The 21892-nt window shown below is 40.8% G+C and overlaps 1 protein-coding gene across 1 annotated transcript in view; it reads left to right on the forward strand.

The window, feature by feature from the left end:
- Positions 1-21892, forward strand: part of LOC122804857 (solute carrier family 15 member 2-like) — a 1359362-nt gene that overhangs the window by 1268058 nt on the left and 69412 nt on the right. Inside the window, exon 20 of the mRNA XM_044075020.1 lies at positions 10186-10329. Within this exon, the coding sequence (XP_043930955.1) occupies positions 10186-10329 (144 nt within the window). The remainder of the gene's footprint in view (positions 1-10185; positions 10330-21892) is intronic.

Here is a 21892-nt window from a genome sequence, read left to right on the forward strand (position 1 = left end):
TCCAAGAAGAGCTAAACCCAAACATAAAACTACTGTTCAATCTCAGCCTTACTACAGGATATGTACCCAAAGAGTGGCGTACAGCAACAGTGGTCCCTCCCCACAAAGGTGGTGCCTCAACAGATCCTGGAAACTATCGCCCCATAAGCCTGACTAGCTTGGTCTGCAAAGCTATGGAAAGGATCATCATGGACCTCATAAATAAAGATATTGGGGACCTACAGACACTGGATCCTACCCAGTTCGGCTTTGTTAATGGCAGATCCTGCCTCTTAAACCTGGTCGATTTCTTTGAAACAGTCACCAAGGCCATTGATGAGGGGAAGGTGGTCCACACAGCCTACCTGGACCTCGCAAAAGCCTTCGATACAATACCCCACTCGGGCATTATAGATAAGCTCACCAGCTTAAATATAAACCCCTATGTCACTAGATGGGTTGCAAACTGGCTCATGGAGAGAACCCACATGGTTAGAATTGCTGGAGCCATGTCAGACTCCAAACCAGTTACAAGTGGCATCCCACAAGGCTCAGTCCTGGGACCTCTCTTGTTCGGTATATATTTCTTGGAGGTACAGGCCAACACAGAAGGACTGTGGCTGACCAAGTTTGCAGATGACTGCAAACTGGGCGCCATAATTGACTCTCCAGCCGACACAAGCATCCTGCAAAAGGGCCTCATAGAAACAGACAACTGGTGCCAGACCCATGGCCTCAAGCTAAACACCAAAAAGTGTATAGTCATCCCCTTTGGCAAAAACAAAGTGCCCACAAATTACCACATAGGTGGTAATCCATTAAGTATAGAAGAAGTAATTAGGGACCTGGGGACCCAAGTTGATAGCAGTCTCTCATTTGACAACCACGTGGCCAAAGTGGTTAGAAAAACATTTTATATAGCCCACCTATTCATGAAGGGATTCACATCTAGATCAGAGGAGGTCATCGTGACTCTTTACTCATCTCTCATCAGGCCCATAATTGAGTACAGTGCCCCTTTTGGGATGTACCTTACCAGACACCTGCAGCAACTGGAAAGACCACAAAAGTATCTCACCAAGAGGATCAAAGGGCTCAAACAGATGCCATATGCTGCCCGGTTAAAGAAACTCCAGCTCTACTCAGTGGCATACTGCCTGCTCAGAGGCGATCTGTGCCTGACGTATAAAGCCATGTCCAACCCGGAATTAATGGACATGCTGCACCTCAGAAAATCCAAATCCCATCGAGCTACGTGCTCGAGAGACTTGAACCTCAGCACTGAAATAAATAGGACATGCTGGAGGGACAGATTCATAACCCAGAGGCTCCCTTCACTCTGGAATAAAATCCCAGTCCAGGTTAGGCAGAGTCCCTCATTGACTCTCTTCAAGAGGAATCTTGATGAGTGGATGGGAGATCGTAGGTTTACCCCGGGTATCACTTCTGTGTCACTGTTAGACAGAGGCACAGTATACTAACCTTGAAAAAGGGCATAGCAAAATTAATTTAAAATGGGTGGTGAAAGCCAAACACACTCTGGCTAGGCTTATAAATGCCCTAGGGCAGATAGCCTAGTATGAACCTATGAGCCTATGATCCTAAAAGAAAGCTGTGGTGGCTGTAATACCTAAAGATGGTAAAGATCCATCAGACCCAGCTTCATATAGACCCATTTAATTTTTCAACCGTTATTATAAATTGTTTATGTCTGTAATAGCTAAAAGATTGGCAATTGTATTGCCAAAATTGATAGAAATCGATTAGTATACTTTTGTGGAGGAGAGGCAACCATTTGACAACACTAATAGAACAATGATGATCCAGAGAGAAGCAGAATATAAGAAAATAGTGCTGTTGTTGGTGGGTATTGATGCAGAGAAAGCATTTCACAGAGTAAGCTGGGATTTTATGAGTAGGGCAATGGAAGCATTCACATTCACTGATAAAATAAAAAAGGTGAATTAGGAGGCTATATGAGGGATCAAAGGCAAACAATTCCTCTCTGATAAGTTGCGTCTGAACAGAGGAACCAGGCAGGGGTGTCATCTTTCCCTTTTGTTATTTGCATTATATTTAAAACCATTAGCAAAAAAATAAGTGACTCAGAAATTCAGTGATACATAGTATGGTACTCAAGAAAAGTTGGCATTATTTGCAAACAATATTATTTTATACCTGTTAAATCCAGAAAATGACATCTTAGTGTTGAGGAACATTCTGAGACAGTATCAGTTTTTTCAGGATATAAAATTAATTAAGACAAAACAAAGGCTATAGCTGAAAACTATGTGCCCACACATGAATCAGTTCAGCAATACCCATTTTTATGGGGACACGATAAAATCGACTATTATGGAGTATGGGTTAGAAAGGATACTGTTGTGCCAGCTAAGGATGTGTTGGAAGTGACTAAAAAGATAATACAAAATCTAAGAAATTTAATGCTCTTGTTTATGGATATGGATAGTAAGATACAAACACTGAAAATGTGTTTAGTCCCTTTAGTTTTATATATGGATCAGACATATTTTTATCAACCAGAAGAGAAAATGTCATCAGTAATTAATAAATAGTTGAAGGATTTTATCTAGGAGTGGAAGAGGGATAAGTTGATCCTTCCAGTAGAACAAAGTGGTTTAGTATTGCCTGATTTCAAGAGATATTTTAGAGCTACACAGTTAAGGATCATATACATAACAGAAGCAGAAAGCTAAAATTCAAAATGGAAAGGGATGATGATGAAGCAGCAGGGGCATTCACAAAATAAGGAGAGAGTGGGATTTTGGATGCAGATCCTTATGGAAATAACAGCCATACAGAATATTATATCCATAAAATATCACAAAATATTCTAAGAACTAAGCCAAAGCAAGAATGGAGAAAAGACATTCTGCTAATAGAAATGGCAGCAATTGGGGCTACAGAGAATAGGCAAGAGGGGGCTGGAATATACTGAAGAAAACTGGCAAAAGAACCAAGGTATTGGGAGTAAATATCTAAATAGAGAAAGGGGAACAGACCAATAAGACATTTGGACTCCAGGCTAGAGAATGCCTTCCCCATCAGGGACTAATATCAGAGAATGGGCAAGTGAGAAAGGGATAGGGGAATCCTAAGTGAAAGACCTGCTCTGGTAGAGTTTTTAGCTGAATTTAGAACAGAAGCTGCTGTTAAAAAGAGATAATTTGTAGGGAATATAAAACATTGCATGATAACTGTAGGAATCAGAGGATGTTAGAAAAGATTGGGAAGAGAGACCGGAAAGTAATTCATGAGGAAACAGTATGGGGGGATATATATGGCTCCCAAATATGCAACAAAGTCTAGAAGATTTAGGATTTTTGCTTGGAAATGTTTGCATGGGTATTTTTATATCCTAACCAAAGTGAAAAGAATTTTCCTGAGGTAGATGGCAAATGTTTGAGGTGTGATGGGGAAGAAACTGCTAACTGGGAACAAATGTTTTGGGAATGTAAGGAGTTGGCAGACTTTAAAAATTCCCTAGAAACTACTCTGTCAGAAGTATTGGGTGAACAAATTGGTGTAACTAAAGAAATTATTTTTTTCAGCTGGGATACAGGATCTGGGGACTATATTAGATATCCGAAAGTTTAAAAGTTCGAATCACTAAAGAACGAACTTTAGTGATTGGACTTTTAAAAGTTTGAATATCTATAAAAACAATATTTAAAAAAAAAGAAAAAGTAAAGGGTTTAAACAGGGGGGCAAGCCCCCCTGCACCCCCACACCCCCCGCTGTGTAAATATACCAACTCCGAGATCGCACTTCAGTGTGCTACAGTGCGGAAATGGAAAATTTCCCATTTCCTACACTGTAGCGTGATCTTGGAGTTGGTATATTTAAGTAGCAGGAGGTATGGGGGGCACCGGCCCCCACGTGGGGGGTGCACGGGGGCTTGCCCCCCTGCTTACACCCTTAGGTTTTTCTTTTTTATTTATTTATTATTTTTATTTATTTTTAATTTTTATATGTATTCAAACTTTTAAAAGTTCGATCACTAAAGTTCGTCCTTTAGTGATTCAAACTTTTAAATGTTCGAATATCTAATATAGACCTGGATCTGAGTTGCCTAGACATAATACAGCCTTGTTAAGTTTAGTTCTGGTAGCTGCCTAAAAAGCAATTGGTAGAAAATAGAAATCATGGTCAAGACCAACTGTATTTGAAATAGTGAATATTGTAACTGAGACAAAAGAACTGGTAGTGGGATCTTTAGAAAAAGGTTGAAGCAAACTATATAGAAAAAAATGGAAATTGTGGGAACAATGTATGCAGAATAATAATTTGAAGGAGAAGTGTGGTTTAATGGAATTTAAGAATTGAACAATTTATGTAATAATGATTGTATAAAAGCGTGTATGTGATGTATAATGCTTGTGTGAACATGTTAACATGGTGTGTATTCTTTTATATCAATGCATGTTAGTCATGCTGAGCAAATGTACTACTATCCACAGCTAGAACATGAGAACATCAGTACAAATATACTCTAACACTAGCATGAGTTACAATGAAAACAAACTTTTAATCTCTGCAAAATGGTAGCATATGAAGTAACCTTTTTAGTACCTGTTAAGCTTTGTTACCCTTCTGTGTGTCCCACACCACAGATATAAGTGGATGGTAAAGACCACAGTTAAACAGGGATATATAGGCAAAGAAAAGGGGCAATGAAACATGAGTAAACACATAGTGCTTGGAGAGCTAAAAATGTTGTCAGGGCTATGTGAAGTGATTATGCAAAGGATGCTAGATAAACAAGTACTTGACCAAACTTCAACAAAGCACATGACCCCACCCAGTTCAGATTCGTCAAGGGCAGATCTTGCCTGTTGAACCTGGTTGGCTTTTTTGAGACTGTCACCAAGACACTAGATGAGGGAAAGTCAGTACACACGACTTACCTTGACATAGCCAAAACCTTTGACACAATCCCCCACTTGGGCATCATTAAAAAGCTAAAAGAACTTGGTATAAATCACTATCTCATCAGGTGGGTGGTCAGCTGGCCCACTAATAGAACCCACAAGGTCAAAATAGATGCCACTGCCTCCAATAGCAGACCTGTCACTAGTGATGTCCCCCAGGGATCTGTCCTGGGACCCCTATTGTTTGGCATCTACTTCTCAGAGGTCCAGGCAAAGACAAAAGGCCTGTAGCTGACCAAGTTTGCAAACAACTGTAGTTTGGGTACTGTCATTGACTCCCCAAATTATGTTAACATACTTCAAGAGGGTCTCACAACAACAAATGACTGGTGCCAAAGTCATGTCCTTAAGTTAAATACAAAAAATGTATTATCATACCACTCAGCAAAAACACATCCCCTACTGATTACTACATTAGCAGCAACCCCCTACGCACACAACCTGTGGTGAGAGACCTGGGTACACAAGTTGACAACAATCTCACATTTGACCATCATGCAGCGGCAGTGGTCAGAAAAGCCTTTTATTTGGTTCATCTCATAAGTAAAGGGATTGCATCCAGAAAAAAGGAGGTTATTACCTTTCTGTACTCCTCCTTCATTAGGCCAATAAATGAGTACAACGCCCCATTTGGTATGTACCTCTCCAAACATCTGCACCAACTGGAAAGGCCACAGAAATACCTCACAAAGAGAATCCATGGCCTTCAACACCTGTCCTGTGTGGACAGGCTCAAATCACTGTCACTCTACTCTGTATCATACAAATTGTTCAGTGGTGACCTGTGTCTCACCTACAAGGCAATGTCAGATCCTGCTCTACTGGAGATGCTCCATATCCGTAAGTCTAACTCTTCGTATAGTACCTGATCAAAAGGCTTAAATCTAATATGTGACAATAAAAAAACCTGCTGGAGAGACAGGTTTGTTTCCCAGAGGCTGCCCCGTCTCTGGAATAGACTCCCCATACACATCAAGCAAAGTATGTCACTGACCCTCTTCAAGCGCAACCTTGATAACTGGATGGGCAACCACAAATTTGTCCCAGGGGTTCCACCTGTGTCCCTCATTGACAGGGGCGGCAGGTGCTGATTGTGGTTTCTTTTCTGGGGATAAACTCTTGGCTAGGTTTGTAAGGGCCCCAACACCATTAGCCTGGTAATCTCCTATGATCCTATGAACAAGAGAACTTGATGGCAGTAAAAATCAGTGTAACTTTATGTGTAGTGATTACTCCAACAGTTTATGTGTACTATGTTAACAAAGCAAGACAACAGCAATGTCCACGGTTGGACTACAGAATACTAGACAAGAAAAGCAAGGAGATCACAGCAGTTTCTAATTGTATACTACACTGTATTAGGATTGGATAAAAAGGAAATCATAACAGTTTCCAATGGTAGACTACAATGTACTAGGCAAGCTAAACAAGGAAATCACAATAGTGACTTATGTTAGACTACAGTGTACCAGACAAGCAGCATAAGAAGAACACAACAATGTCTTATATCAGACTACACTTCCATCTCTCTCTCTCTCTCTCTCTGTTTCTCAATGGGAGTCAATAAGTCTGTGAATCTGCAGTTCTGAGGTCACCTGGTAACTTGTCAGTGCAAAAGGCAAAAAGGCAAGTAGTGTGCTTTACTGATTCAAACAGTAAAACCAGAAGTTAAGAAATAAAAAAATGTATAATTTGCACTGCTTCATCATCTGTAAAATGCAGTAGCCTCACACAAAAGCAAAGCAGTAGTAGCCAAAAGAGATAGTGACTGGAGAAACAAACATGCGTGACATATCAGGAAAGAGGCAAAACCAATAAGAGGGGCACTCTGCAGGATAACCCCTTACTGGTGAACAGTAATTGGATGTACAAAAGACTAGAAAATATAATGTTGGGTAAGCAGACTGCATCAGACCATACCTGCCATGGCACAGATAACAGCAGATGAAATCAGCCTACACTGTGACATGGGGGGACTTCAAGGATTTTGCCCTTCAAGATAAGGCTGCTCAAGCAGTTGCCAACTTCCATTGTTGTCTCAGACAATAATAGCTAATAAGAACCTGTGCTGTGATGTAAGGGATCATTCTGGCAGTTTGTGCAGAAGATTAAGGCTGTGAGCTGTTAACAATCTGCCTTTTGTCGTACATGGTTTGACTCCCATTGCTTACTGTGTGACCTTAAGTCACTAAACTAGGCAGTGCTTTGGAGCAATTGGGAAACTGGCTAGGCTTTTCAATGGTCTCCTGGACTGCATGCCTAGTGACTACATATGGAAACAGAAGGCTCCAAGGATTTCACCCATAGGTTAAAGCTATTTAAGCAACAGCTGCTGGCTTGGATTGTTGTCTACTTAAAAACGTAACTAGGATGAGACTCCGATGTTGGGGGACTTCAAGGCTTTTACTTTCTGTGTAAGGCTGCTCAGGCAACAGCTGTTTACTTGAATTGTTGACTAGTTATCCTTATGTCCCACAATACAGATATAAATGTATGAATGAGACAATTTATTTAAGGGTCTGACAAAATGCTTTCTATAGTAGAGGCCTCAGTTTAGGGTTGAGATGTGTATCAAAGCCAGTGAGTCTCCAGAGAGTACACTATTGCAAACCGTTATGTATAAAAGGTATGTATAATCACATAACTCTGTCTCCTTCACTCCGGTTACCATATCCTTGACTGATGACTACATAAATAATAATTCTGAAACTCACCCCCACACCCACAAATTCATCTTTGTGTCCAGGATTATTGACAGAATAGCGCTGAAAATCCCCTCCCACCCCCTCCTTTGTCAAGTTCCAATCATCAGAATGATAGCCAGATTATGTGGTGCACTGTCCTGTTCCCCAGAGTGCCACCCCCCAACTCACAGTTGAGGGCCAAAGAAACAAAAACTCTTCTTCATTCCTTTTCACACTGAGTACTTTTGACATGACCACAAATGCAGTATTAGTATTCAGTTATGAATCCACAATATCCTAGTGGCTTCATAAATCAATACCAGTACTGCTCTTGCACACCATTGGCACCTGCTGATCATTCTGCCTGACAGTTTGATCCTGGGACAGCTTCCCCTTTTGCTCCATCATGCTTATGGCTCTGCTAGTCATTGTCAAAACTATACAGTCCCAACCACCTCTCCCACCATTGTTATGTCCCCAACAGCTGTATGTCGACTGTCATCACCTATCTTTTGTCATGTTGCAAGAAGATGTATTTGGGGTACATTTCACCTCTAAGCACCACATATTTTTTGTGTAGATTAGCAGTATTTTGTTTAGTTCCTCCTACTTACAACATATTTTTATGTAAGTGACAATAGTAATAATAATAATAATAATATCCATTTGTTAACCAGGCATGCCTACTGTGTATGCAATATGCAATCCCTTTTCAGGGGCAGCCCAGGAACAACTTCTGGTTAAGTGACTTGCTCCAGGTCAAAGAGTAGACAAATGAAGGTTAAGGGAATCAAAAGGAACTATAGCTCACAGCCTTAGCCCTCTGTGCCAACTGTCAGATTTTTACTGTTCTCCCCTTTCCAACCATCTTATTGGTATTATATATCAAACAGATGTACCATTTTGTCCACAACTTGCCTTGTCAAGTTAGCATATACCATGTAACAGCATTTTGCTATAGCTTCTACCTTTCTCAGTGCTAACAGATTCCTCACCATTAAATATAGCACTTTCTGCACTTGACTGAATCTCACAATTACCCTGCATATCCTGTGGTATAAATAAGCAATGCTTGAAGTGAGATCCATTTACATTCACTTTTAATTTTACTGGCATAGTAGAGGACCTTCAGGACAGGAAAACCTGCAGTAAGATCTCACTACTCCTTTGAAGTTTGCGAATCCCTCATCTTATTTTCTGTAACATGACAGTTCCTTCCATCTCACACAGTATTTTGTACTCTTTTTATACAAATATCTCCAATTCCAACCTGTATTTATGTAAACTGCAGGAGTCAGGTTTGCACAATGTATTCAAAGACTGCACTGAGTGCATTTGGCTTCTACTCTTTTGACACAATCAGGTCTTGAATCTCATGTAAAAATTACAAAAAAATTAATTTACATGCCTAAGTAAAATTGTAGACATGGCATGTCCCTGAGTTACAGTCTGCTATTTTAGCAGGTCCCTTAATCACCAAGTAAATTGTTCATAACATGCATCGCTTGTGTCCACAGTTTAGAAAGCAGACTGATATTTGGTGGAATTTACTTGCATGGCATGCCATTTAACTACCTCTTACCACTTCAAGATGTCAAGAACACTGGCTATAAAAGCAGGTATTACTTTCCACTAGCTTTTTACACCTCCACATTTTAATGGTATCTTTATTGTTTTATCTTTCTTTATCATTCTGGCGGTATGGAACGACAAGGTTTTTATTCTTCTAAAGTTCATTTTGTGGCATGAGATGAACCAAGCATATCATAGGTACCTCTCCTTCAGAGACATTTTCATAACAAAAGTAGCAATAGCTGATATTTTGGCTGAAAAGGAAAATCCATGCACTAGTCAGTAGTAGACTCAATGACTCCAGATTCATCAAGTCTCCAAGTGTCAGTACAAAATTACCATGTCACAAAAGTTACTCCTTTTCCCTAGCATAGAGTAGTTTGGTGTTAGCAAATATGTGGGTACAGGGGCCCCATGTGGGTGAAACTTCTCACAGTCAAAGATATTTGGACACTATTTCCTATGTTTACAGGTGTTATTTTTACTAACTGGATATGGTGAGGTGCACATGATAAACGTGTCTCCACTTAATGGTGGTGTAATCCTGAAGAGGTCAGAGACCAAAGATGAACCACACAGGACAGAGGGTGGGACCACTACAATATACACAAGGGGCCATCAAGGCCACCAGTAGCATATTGAAGGGATACTGGTTTGAGATATAGCTCTTGGTGATTTGGTCACTGTTGACTCTGACCTGTTGTGCAAAATAAGTAAAAGGGAGTCATGCTGATGATGGTTGGAGATTTGTTGATTCTTGCTGATTATGTCTGTTAAACTTTCAACTTTTGCCATTTCAGGCAGTCTGCTTATCTGAAAACATCTGGAGATTATTAAATTTCCCTCTAGCAGAGGAAAAGGTTAAGACTGACAGAAGGCTGTATGCTAACATTGTGAAGCAGAAATGTCATTTAAAGCTTGTACTGATATGCGGCAAGAGAAAGAACAAACTAGTAGTTTTGCTTAATAGCTCAATACTTTCTGTCATTTTTTTTCAGGATTCCATTAACAGTGTGGCTAAAAAAACAGAAGATATCCCTGCCAATAGCATCCATATAGCTTGGCAAATTCCACAATATATCTTAATATCAGCTGGTGAAGTTATGTTCTCAGTAACTGGTTTGGAATTCTCCTACTCTCAGGTACAGTAACTATAAATGTGTGCTCTTTTCACTGAACTTGTTATATCTTTCCTCTGTGGACTACTGCTCAGTGATTTGTGAGGATGAAATGAGTACTATATTCATATCACAGGCAGTAGCATGATTTATCATGAGCAGCTGCACAACTATCTGACATATATTTGTTATTAGTAATTAAGACTATGGCCTGTTTAGATCACCTTTTTGCCAGTTTAACAGCAACATCCAGAAATTCATTATCCTGGTCCAATACTTAAATGTATTTATTGTATTCAAGTATTGTAAGATTTATGTTGACAAAAAGGCTGGAAATTGTGTACCTTTTCTTGTACTTTATACAATTTCCTTAATAAGAATGCCTGATACAAAGTGTTTAAAGTAAAGTAATGTGATGTCATTTATAATGCTACTTGTAAGACATTGACCACAGAAATAATGTGTTACAGCACATAACCTCTCCAGTGGTAATATCATTGTGTGTGTGTGTGTGTGTGTGTGTGTGTGTGTGTGTGTGTGTGTGTGTGTGTGTGTGTGTGTGTGTGTGTGTGTGTGTGTGCATGTGTGACTACCTGGGTGTCCGTGTAAATGTACATGTGCGTCAGAATATGTATGCATATGTATGTGTGTTTAGGTATCTGTGCAACAGCAAGGGTTGGTATGGGGAATGTATAACACAGTTGTTTTAATGTTAATTTGTTTGTATGTAAGGGCATGACTGCCTCAGTGTGTGTGTGTGAATGACTGCATGGGTGTCTGTGTAATGCTCATGTGTGTCAGAATGTCTGTGTATGTGTGTCTATAAGTGCTTGTGCAACAGCAACGTGTTGGTTGGTAGGGGGAACACATACCACAATTGTTCTAACAATACTGGGTTCAATTCATAGGTTCATAGGTTCATAGGTTTATACTAGGCTATCTGCCCTAAGGCATTTATAAGCCTAGCCCAAATTTTTGTGGCTTACGCCACCCCTTATATGAAAAAATACTGTGCCCATTAGTTTGTTGTGCCTCTGTCCAGCAGTGACACAGAGATGATTCCCGGGGTAAACCTACGATCTCCCATCCACAGGTCTAGATTTCTCTTGAACAGAGTCAGCGAGGTGCTCTGCCTCACATGGACCGGGATTTTATTCCACAGCATAGGGAGTCTCTGAGTGATAAATCTATCCCTCCAGCACGTCCTATTTATATCCGTGCTAGGGTTTAAGTTGCTTGCTCTAGTGGTTTTGCTGCATTTGGATTTTTTTGGGGTGGAGCATGTCCATTAGTTCCGGGTTGGACATGGCCTTGTATGTCAGGCACATGTCACGTCTGAGCAGGCGGTATGCGACTGAATAGAGCTGGAGTTTCTTCAATCTGGCAGCATATGACCGATTTTGGAGTCCCTTTATCCTTTTGGTGAGGAACTTTTGGGGTCTCTCCAATTGCTGCAGATGTCGGGTGAGATACATCCCGAATGGGGCATTGTACTCGATCATTGGTCTGATAAGTGAAGAGTACAGGGAACAATGACCTCACTAGATCTGGATGTGAATCCCTTCATGATCAGGTGGGCAATGTAGAAGGTCTTTCTAACCACTTTAGCAATGTGAGTGTCAAAAGAAAGGCCACTGTCAACCTGGGTCCCCAGGTCCCTGATAACCTCTTCTGTGCTTAGTGGATTGCCACCTATATGGTAGCTTGGGGTTACCTTGTTTTTCCCGAAGGGTATGACTATACATTTTTTGGCGTTTAACTTCATGCCATGGCTCTGGCACCAGCTATCTGTTTCCGTGAGTCCCTTCTGAAGGATATCCATGTCCGATGCACTTTCCACTATGGCGCCCAGTTTGCAGTCGTCTGCAAACTTTGTCAGCCAAAGTCCTCCCATGTTGGCCTGTACTTCTGAGAAGTAGATGCCAAACAGTAGGGGGCCAAGGACCGAGCCCTGTGGGACACCACTTGTGACCGGCTTGGAGTCTGACATAGCGCCAGCAACTCTAACCCTGTGGGTTCTGTCCTTAAGCCAGTTTGCAACCCATCTTGTGACATATGGGTTTACATTTAAGCTGGTAAGTTTTTCTACAATACCCGAGTGGGGTATTGTGTTGAAAGCCTTTGCAAGGTCAAGGTAGGCTGTATGGACTGCCTTTCCCTCATCAATGGCCTTGGTGACTGTTTGAAGAAGTCGACCAAGTTCAAAAGGCATGATCTTCCCTTGACAAAGCCAAACTGGGTCGGGTCCAATGTCTGCAAGTCCCCTATATCTTTGTTTATGAGCTCCATTATGATCCTCTCCATAGCTTTGCAGACTAGACTTGTTAAGCTTATGGGCGGTAATTACCAGGGTCCGTAGAGGCGCCTTTGTGGAGTGGGACCACAGTTGCCACGCCACTCCTTGGGCACGTATCCTGTGGTAAGGCTGAGATTAAACAGCTGCCTTATGTGCGGGTTTAATTCCTCATTTAGCTCGTGTAGCACACAGCCGGGGACACCATCCGGTCCCATTGATGCTGTGTTTTTAGCTTTAGAGAGCAGCTTTCACCTGCGCATTTGCGATGTCCGGGAGGCTACACTCGGCTGGGATAGTTATCTCTCCTTTAGGGGGGGGAGAGGGGGGTGAAGTTTGCACTGAATCTGTCTGCCAGTATGTTGGCAATGTCTGTGGGTTCAGTGATTTTGTATCATTTTGGACTAATTCTGAGCATATCTGGGAGTTTCCACCCAGGTTCCTAACATAGCTGAAAAAGGCCTTATGATTGTCCTTTGAATCCATGGCAATTTTCCTCTCAAAATTGGCCTTAGTTGATTTTATGAGTGCTCGTATTTTTTTTACTAATAATGATCAGGGGTGACTTCCCTATGGATTTTGTTCTATCATGTAATAGCTTTCTCCTCTTATTGTAAAGTTTGTTAATGGCTGGGGTCCACCAGACTGGACGTTTGCCCTTTGTGGAAAGAGTCTTGGTTTTATTTGGGATTGCCTGATCCATGCAGTCCTGGAGGTGTTCATAGAAGGCATTTGTAAGGGCTTCCGCAGCTTGGGTTGTGGTTTCCACTGGCTCAGGGGCCTTGAAGGATACCACACCAGTCTTGAGTAGTGTGAAGTTTGCTTTAGAGAAGTTCTTCACTATTGTCTTTCAGACACATGAAAATTAGTTTTTTATAAACTTGTTCTCAGCATGAGTCTTTTATGACTCTGAATCACTTTTTATCTCTGTAGTTTTTATTAATGAGAACTTGAGAGAAGAAGATGACCTCACCCTAGAAGAAGTAAGAACAGCACTAAGGAAAATAAAGTCAGGGAAAGCAGCAGGCTCAGATGAGGTCACAGCAGATATGATAAAGATTCTGGGTGAGATAGGGGAGAAATGGCACTTGAGGATACTAATAGCAGTGTGGAGAGAAATGCATATCCCAGTTGACTGGAGAATATGCATACGCTTGTCAGTGTACAAGAACAAAGGGGAAATCCACAACTGTGGGCAGTACAGAGGCAACAAACTCCTATCACATTGCATGAAAGTTCTGGAGAGGGTGACTGATAAACAGTTATGCAGAGTAGTAGAAAGTAACATGGGAAATGAGCAGTTCATATTCAGATCAGGATGCAGCACAACAGAGCCGATATTTGCAGTGAGACAGATACTTGAGAAGAAGCTAGAAAAGAGGAGAGAGTCCAACTGGGCATTCCTAGACTTGGAGAAAGCATATGACAAGGTCCCAGGAAAGCTGATCTGGGCAGTACTGTGGTGGTGTGAAGTCCCAGAAACATTGGTAGAATTAGTGCAGGCTATGTACAAGGACCCAGTGACTCAGGTACGAACAGTGTTCAGCCTCACAGAGTGGTTCCCAGTGGGAGTGGGTGCACACCAGGGTTCATCTCTGTGCCCACTGCTGTTCATACTGGTGATGGACTACATTAGCAAATAGGTCAGAGGAGAAAGATCAACAAAGTTGCTATATGCAGACGATATGGTATTACAGGCTGACTGAGCTATAACTTCAGCAAAGGATAGGAGAACGGAATGCAAAACTGAAGTCACATGGGATGAAACTAAGCACAGATAAGACAGTGGTAATGGCAGCAAATTTTGGAAATCAGAAGAAGTGGAGAATAGAGACAGAAGGGAAGAGAGTGGAACAGGTAAACAGCTTCAAGTATCTGGGAGGGGTGGTTGAGGAGAAGGGAAGTCTAAATGAAGAGGTCAAAGCTAGAATCAGAGGGTCTGCAGCCAACTAGCATAGAGTCTCAAGTGTAGTCTATGACAGAAGAATGCCAAAGAAGCTGAAAATAAGGTGTACAAGACAGTGGTGTGACCCGTAGTACTGTATGGTATAGAAAGCTGGGCAGTAAAAGCAAAACAGTAAAGAAGCTAGAGATGATGGAAATGAAATGCCTGAGAAGGGTGGTAGGATACACAGTGTGGGACTGACGAAGAATTGAGGACATAAGGACAGAAGCCAAAGTAGCTCCATTTGCAGAAAAGATCAAAGAGAACAGATTACAGTGGTTTAGAGATGTGCAGAAAGGCAAAAGACAATCTGGTGAGAAAGATTTGGGACAAACAGGAAGAAGGAAAGAGGATGAGAGGAGGTCCAGCAAAGAGGAGAATGGATTGTGTGAAAGAAGATCTGCGATAGTCAGGCATGAGTGTTGAAGAAGGCAGGAGTGTGGCACTGAATCGAGAGAGAGTTAGCGACAGTTAACATGATACCCTGACCCCATGTAGAAAAAAATGGGAAAAGGGGGATGATGATGATGATTATAATTTTTACTAATGAAGCACTAATTTTTGATTAGCAAAATTCAATTTGATGATGAACATTACAACCATGTACTTAATAAAATGCAGGGACTCAACTGTCTATATAATTTTAATAAGGTAGAAAATCACAATAAAAACTGCAAACCTTTCGAGTTACATTCAACTCTTTCTCAATGCTAGATGTAACTCAAAAGCTTTGCAGTTTTTATTGTGATTTTCTACCTTATTAAAGTTATATAGACAGTTGAGTCCCTGCCTTTTTTCTTTATGGACTGTTTGTGTAGCATTTGGCACTCAGTTGGACACCTGGAGAGTCTTTTCTTGCACTAAATAAAATGTTCAGTTTATGTCTTGTTAAGTGAAATCTATTTTCATTATTCTATTTTTGGTAAGCTTATGGAGGTAGCAGAATTTCTGGAGTTTGATGATGTACATTACAGCCATGCACTAAATAAAATATTCAGTTTATGTCTTGTTAAGTGAAATCTATCTTTAGTTTTTATTTTTGGTAAGATTATGGAGGTAGGAGAATTTCTGCAGTTTGATGAGGTACATTACAGCCATGCACTACACCTCCTTACACTGTTCTTCCTATCTCTCATTTAACACTCCCGGTTGGTTTTAAGGGCTTGCTGTTCTTTTGTTTTTCTTCGTTTTTTCTAGTCTACATAGTTATAGTTGGGAAAAATGGCTATTTATTTAATCTGGGTAATGTGGTGCTCTACCTGGACTTATTTTAGACATTACCTATGTGCAGATCACATATAGAAATATTAAAATTAACAGCATGTGCACCATCATAGTTGCAGACTGAAGTTTTTAACTATACGTGCACAGTATAAAGGTATTTCAGGTATACAACAAAGTGTCGATGCATTTATTTATACATGAGTAAAAACCTTTGCATGGCAGTTGATAGAACACATTTTGCAAGCAGTTTGTTTGACTTAACTGAGCACAATGCATGCATAAAGTACCAGGGAAAACAAGAATTATTCTTATCAAGCACCCCCCTCTCCCCCACCAGATACCCTTCATGAAATAGCCACATATGTAACTCCCCAAATTATTACTAGAGAGCAAGTACTCAAGGTGCTTTCTAAGGCCTAGAACACTGCATTGATGGGTCCTGATAATATCTTAGGATACTTCCTTAATACTATGAAACATGAACTTTCGAGACCACCAGAAGCATTACTTTACCACAGCATCTAAACAGGCTTCACATCAAATGAATGGAGGACTGAAATGATTATCTTGCTGCACAAGGGTGGGCCATCCACTGACCCAGGTAATTATTGAACCATAAGACTGACTAGCTTGATATGCAATGTTGTGGTGAGAATAATCGTGGATATCCCAAATAATGACATAGGTATCTACAAACATTGGACCCAAATCAGTCTGGGCATGTCAAGGGCAGGTCTTGCCTACTCAGCCTGGTGAACTTCTTTGAGAAGGTCACCAAAGCAATGGATGATGCCAAGATGGTGCATACAGCTTGACCTGGTGAGGGCAGAATGTTGCATGATATTAATCTTAACCTGGCTAAGCCATTTGACACAATACCCTACTCAGGCATTGTAGAAAAGCTCACTAAACTAGGTATAAATCCCAGCATCTCCTGCTAGATAGGCAGCTGCCTTACAGATAGTACCCAAAACGTTAGAATAGGGGAGTCTACCTCCACAAAAAGGCCAGTTACTAGGGAGGTGCTTCAGGGCTCAGTGCTGGGGCTGCTCCTGTTTGGCATCTACTTCTCTGAGGTGAAGGCTAATGTCAAAGACCTGTGGTTGACCAAGTCTGCAGATGATTGCAAACAGGGTGTAGTCATTGAATTCCCGCCAAGAAAGAAGATAAAGCACTAATAACAAACTTTATATTTAGTTAAGCACTTTTCTTCTTCAATAAAATACAGAACTTCTTCAGAGCACTCAAATGGAAAAAATACTCCAATAAATAACATTTAGTAAAGTCACATGGCAAATCAGCTGATACATACCTACTTAAACATTCAATAAATGCATAATACAAATCATATACTTCTGTATTTATCAGTTCAAATAAAATAAAATGCATCTACATTTGCTAATGCTATAACTCTAAATATAAATCTAAATATAAATAATTATTAACATTTACATTTGTCTTGCTTTTAAAAGACATTTTATATTAGTGCATCTGTTCAAACCAGCTGTTTTGTCAGCTACTAATGCCAACTGCCATTTTACTTCTTTTACTTGTAAGACATTAGTCACCCAGTGACAAGCTAATATAAATGTGATCTGATACAAAAAAGTAAAACTTTCTGAAATCATGACATTGTAAAGAACAATTTGCTAAAACATTACCAGCATCATTGTATTGCTAATCTATGTTCATTGATTGTGAAAACTTTGTAGTTGTTTTACTCACATAAAAACTGTCACAGGTGGCAAAATAAGCTACACCTTTGGTGTTATAGTGTATTTATTTTCACAACAAATTTCTTTGTTTAACTATGACCCATTGACCCTGTCTTAATACAGCTGCACATCTTATAGTCAAAACATGGATAAGTCCCAAATAAGTCATTTGCTGTGCCCGAATATTATTTTTAAACGAGTCTTTGATGTTACTAGTTTTTTTTTTTCTAAACAAATCTTGGACAATCTTCTGTTAAGGAAACCAAATCCTAGTTATATAAAATGATTTTCCAAATGTCTTTGATGATGTCCTTAATATGGTTCATGTCTCAACTAATAGAAAGAGGAAACGAATTGCAAAATTACTATCATTTACTTTTACCATTGACACAAATGTCGTCCAAGAAGGCAGTGCAGATCAATTTGTAAAATGTCGACCAGTGTCAAAGATGGTAGGTAGTATCAAATTACTGTAATAATATGGAATGAGTATTGGCTGACTTGTGAGATGTCTTATGTTTTATATTTGTTCTTCGTGTTTTTATGAGAGGTGTTACTGCTGTGTTAGTTGAGGATCTTTCTTATTTATATTTAAAAAACACTTTACTAAGAAAGCGGACTTTAGAGTTAAAAAGAAAAAATAAAAAACAGTTTTCTACCTGCTGTTAAAGGAGGTTACCTTTAAGAACAAGGTAAATCCCGTGGTGTAATCCCTGACGTCAACAAGGTTTCATTACACCCCTGTGGTATCTCCGCCTCGACATCTGCTTAGGGAACAGTACTGATTAGACCTGTACACCTCCACGGACGCTTCTTCGTGTAATAGGGTATGTTAAACTGATTCCTACCTTGCTGTATCTCCTTTTATCTACGGAGAAATCACTTGTATGTACCTGCAACCTTCATTGTAGTAATTTAAAGAGTTCGCTCATAGAGCACGCTCACTCTAACTCAAATCTTTTCTGCAACTGTGATTAACTGTGATTTTAGCCTACATAGTAGTAATTTAAAGAGTTCGCTCGTAGAGCAACCTACATTGTAGTAATTTAGAGAGTTCGCTCATAAGAGCACGCTCACCCTGATTCAAAACTTTGCTGCAACTGTGATTAACTGTGATTCTAGCCTACATTGTAGTAATTTAGAGGGTTCGCTCGTAGTGCACGCTCACCCTGACTCAAAACTGAGCTGTTATTGTGTTTAACTGTGATTTTAATTGAACAAATGTCTGTTAGGTATATTATTCTACTGAAGTGAACTGCTTAACCGCAAGTGTGTTGTTAGTTGAGCACGCTCATCCTAAGTTGAACACTGCCACATCTCTGTTGTTAGCCATGTTTATTATCTGTCTGTAGCGTTATCCTATACACGTGCTTATTTCCTAACGATGAAACAGCAGTAAGACTGCTTAAAGTGCGTGTTTTAGTGCACGCTCTAAAGGCCTAGTGGCGCAGCCTCAGCGTCGCAGAATTGCTTAGTCTAGCCATCAGTAGTTTACTGCCTTTTAACAAAATTCAACTGTAGAATTGTGCAAATGAATAATACCATCACAGTAGTTTAGTGCATATAGACAAATTTAACTGTGAACTGTGCATAAGAATAATACCATCTCTTTGTACTCTTTTTTTTTTTTCCTATATTTCTACCTTAGACAGCCCCCTAAGCTAAAACTACACCGCGTGGCACCCAACTATCGCTGCCGTCCTGAGATGACCCTCTCATAGTGCGAATGCACACAAAAGACTAAAGCGTCTGCGTTTTAAAACCTATAGCTTAAACAGCTGCTTAAGGTAAAGAACTTACCTACCTAACAGTGTTTTCTACTGTCTAGTGTTAGGCAGCATCAACAGAAAACAGACTTTATATTTAAAAAACACTTTACTAAGAAAGCGGACTTTAGAGTTAAAAATAAAAAATAAAAAACAGTTTGCTACCTGCTGTTAAAGGAGGTTACCTTTAAGAACAAGGTAAATCCCGTGGTGTAATCCCCGCTCCGCTTCGCCCTCGCTACGCTCGGGCTCGCTCCGCACCCTTCCCTGCCCCCTATTCCCACCCGCCCCCACTACCTCTACATTTATTAGGTCAGTAAGCCCATCCCCCCTACCACCACCCAATCACAACTGTCCCTCACCCTGTACCACTCCCCACCATTTCTCTACCTGACTATATTACAAAGCCTACCCCCTCAATCCGCCCACCCATTTAACTCTTCCATTTACACTCTCTCCTCCCGCCCCCTAGCTTTTCTACCCACCAATTGTAACAAGGTAATTCCCCTGGCTAAATCCACTTACCAACCCCCCCCCCTCGCCATGGATAGAAACTCTTTTAGTACTTTCCCCCTCACATCATTACTCCTTATCTTACCCTATCTGTTAACAAGATATGATACCCTAGACCCAGCAGGTGCCTACTTCCCCAATGGTCAGACCTCCCTGTACTCCCATGACACTTCTAATCTCATTCATCCCTCTGACTACCCTTCTATTAACGCGAACTCCTACAGTTTCCACCCTACTCTCTGTTACCCGAAAACATCCTCAACAAGGGAACATCTTAAACTGCTAATTAAACTCCAAAGAATACTTGATTATTTAAAAAAATCCATAACAAAAGACGGTGATATCCACCCCAACCCAGGCCCTTCTATCGACCTAGGCCCAAACCCCCTGAACACTCCCAGAAGCCTAGCGGGCTCCCTCTGTATGCTTCACCTCAATCTACGAAGCATCAACAATAAAGTACACAACTTGCATGCTTTGCTTGCAACCCATTCCCCAGACATCATGTGTCTCTCTGAAACATGGCTCAAACCAAGCACTAAGGATGAGGAAATCATCCCACCTGGGTATAACATCCTTAGGGCAGATAGAATAACTAGAAAGGGTGGGGGAATTGCAGTTATGTTCAAGAACTCCTTGAACATCACTAGGAATCCACTCCAACCTCCAAAAGTCCATAACCAGGAATTGATTGCCCTAAAGCTATGCCTAAACAACCAAAAAAGTATTAATCTCATAGTCACCTATTTACCTCCAGGCAACAATGCTGAAAACCTAGAACAAACTCTCAGTTGGCTTACCACCCACTATCCCCAAGAAACGATAATTCTAGGAGATGTTAACATCGACTGGTCCCTATACTCCTCTCAACCAAATCCTCTCCCCATTAACTTACATGGATTCTCCCAACTTATTCTTTCCCCTACTAGAGTAGGACATGCACAACAAAAAGAGAGCATCATAGATTGGATTCTTACAAACAAGGATCCTACCAACTATACAGCAGGGACCCTCCCCAACGACCTTAGCGACCACCTTATCACCTTTATTATAAAACACAAATGTCCAAATTCATACCCCCCCCTAACCAGACTTGTTAGGAACAGCAAGAATTTTGTCCCTGACAAATTTCTTGCAGACCTCAAGGCATGTAACTGGTCCATCCTAAAAACTCTACCCTTAGAAGAGAGTGTGTCATACTTTAATGATACCTTCCTCAATATACTTGAATCACATGCTCCTAAGCGACTCATTAGAACTAAGGAACGTATCGCACCTTGGCTAACTAGAGACACTAAAACCAAAATTAAACTCAGAGACCAGGCCTGGAACAAATGGAGAACCACAAAAACCCCTCTGGACCGCATCAAGTTTCTGCAGCTTAGAAACTCAACCAAAGCAGCCGTTATGTCTGATGAAAAACAATACTTCTGTCACCTCCAAGACAAGCATCAAAACAACCCTAAAAAATTCTGGGCTGGTTTCAACCACCTCCTCCACCCAGGCAAATCTTCCACCCCCACACCTCAAACACTCATGGACAAAGATCCAAGCGAAATAGCTAACTCTTTTAATTCTTTTTTTACTGAGACCATCCAGTCCCTCGCCAGCCAGCTTACCTCTTCCCCCTTGGCTGCAACCCCAACCAATAACCCAACTCAACCTGACTTCAACTTACAACCCACCTCCACCTTCTACATTCGTACCCTCCTGAAAAAACTTAAACCAACCACCCTAGCGGCTGACCTACTCCCAGCCAAATATTTACAAATAGCAGCTGATGCCATAGCCTACCCTGTATCAATCTTAATTAACCGGTCTATCTCCGAAGCCTCTATTCCCTCAATCTGGAAAATCTCTTATATCATTCCTCTCCACAAAGGAGGGTCCTCTACTGACACATCTAATTACAGACCCATAGCAATACTGTCCCCCTTATCCAAAATTATGGAACGCTGTATTCACAAGCAACTTATTACCCACCTCATCCAAAATAATCTCCTGTCCAACACCCAACACGGCTTTCGCCCACATCATAGCACAACCACTGCTCTCCTCTCCTTTGTTGATTCAATTAACCTCAACCGGAATAACAAATTAATATCCTCTGCGCTCTTTCTAGACCTATTGA

This window comes from Protopterus annectens, chromosome 6.part0 (assembly GCF_019279795.1).
Source record: "Protopterus annectens isolate FY-2018-M chromosome 6.part0, PAN1.0, whole genome shotgun sequence".
NCBI lineage: Eukaryota > Metazoa > Chordata > Ceratodontiformes > Protopteridae > Protopterus > Protopterus annectens.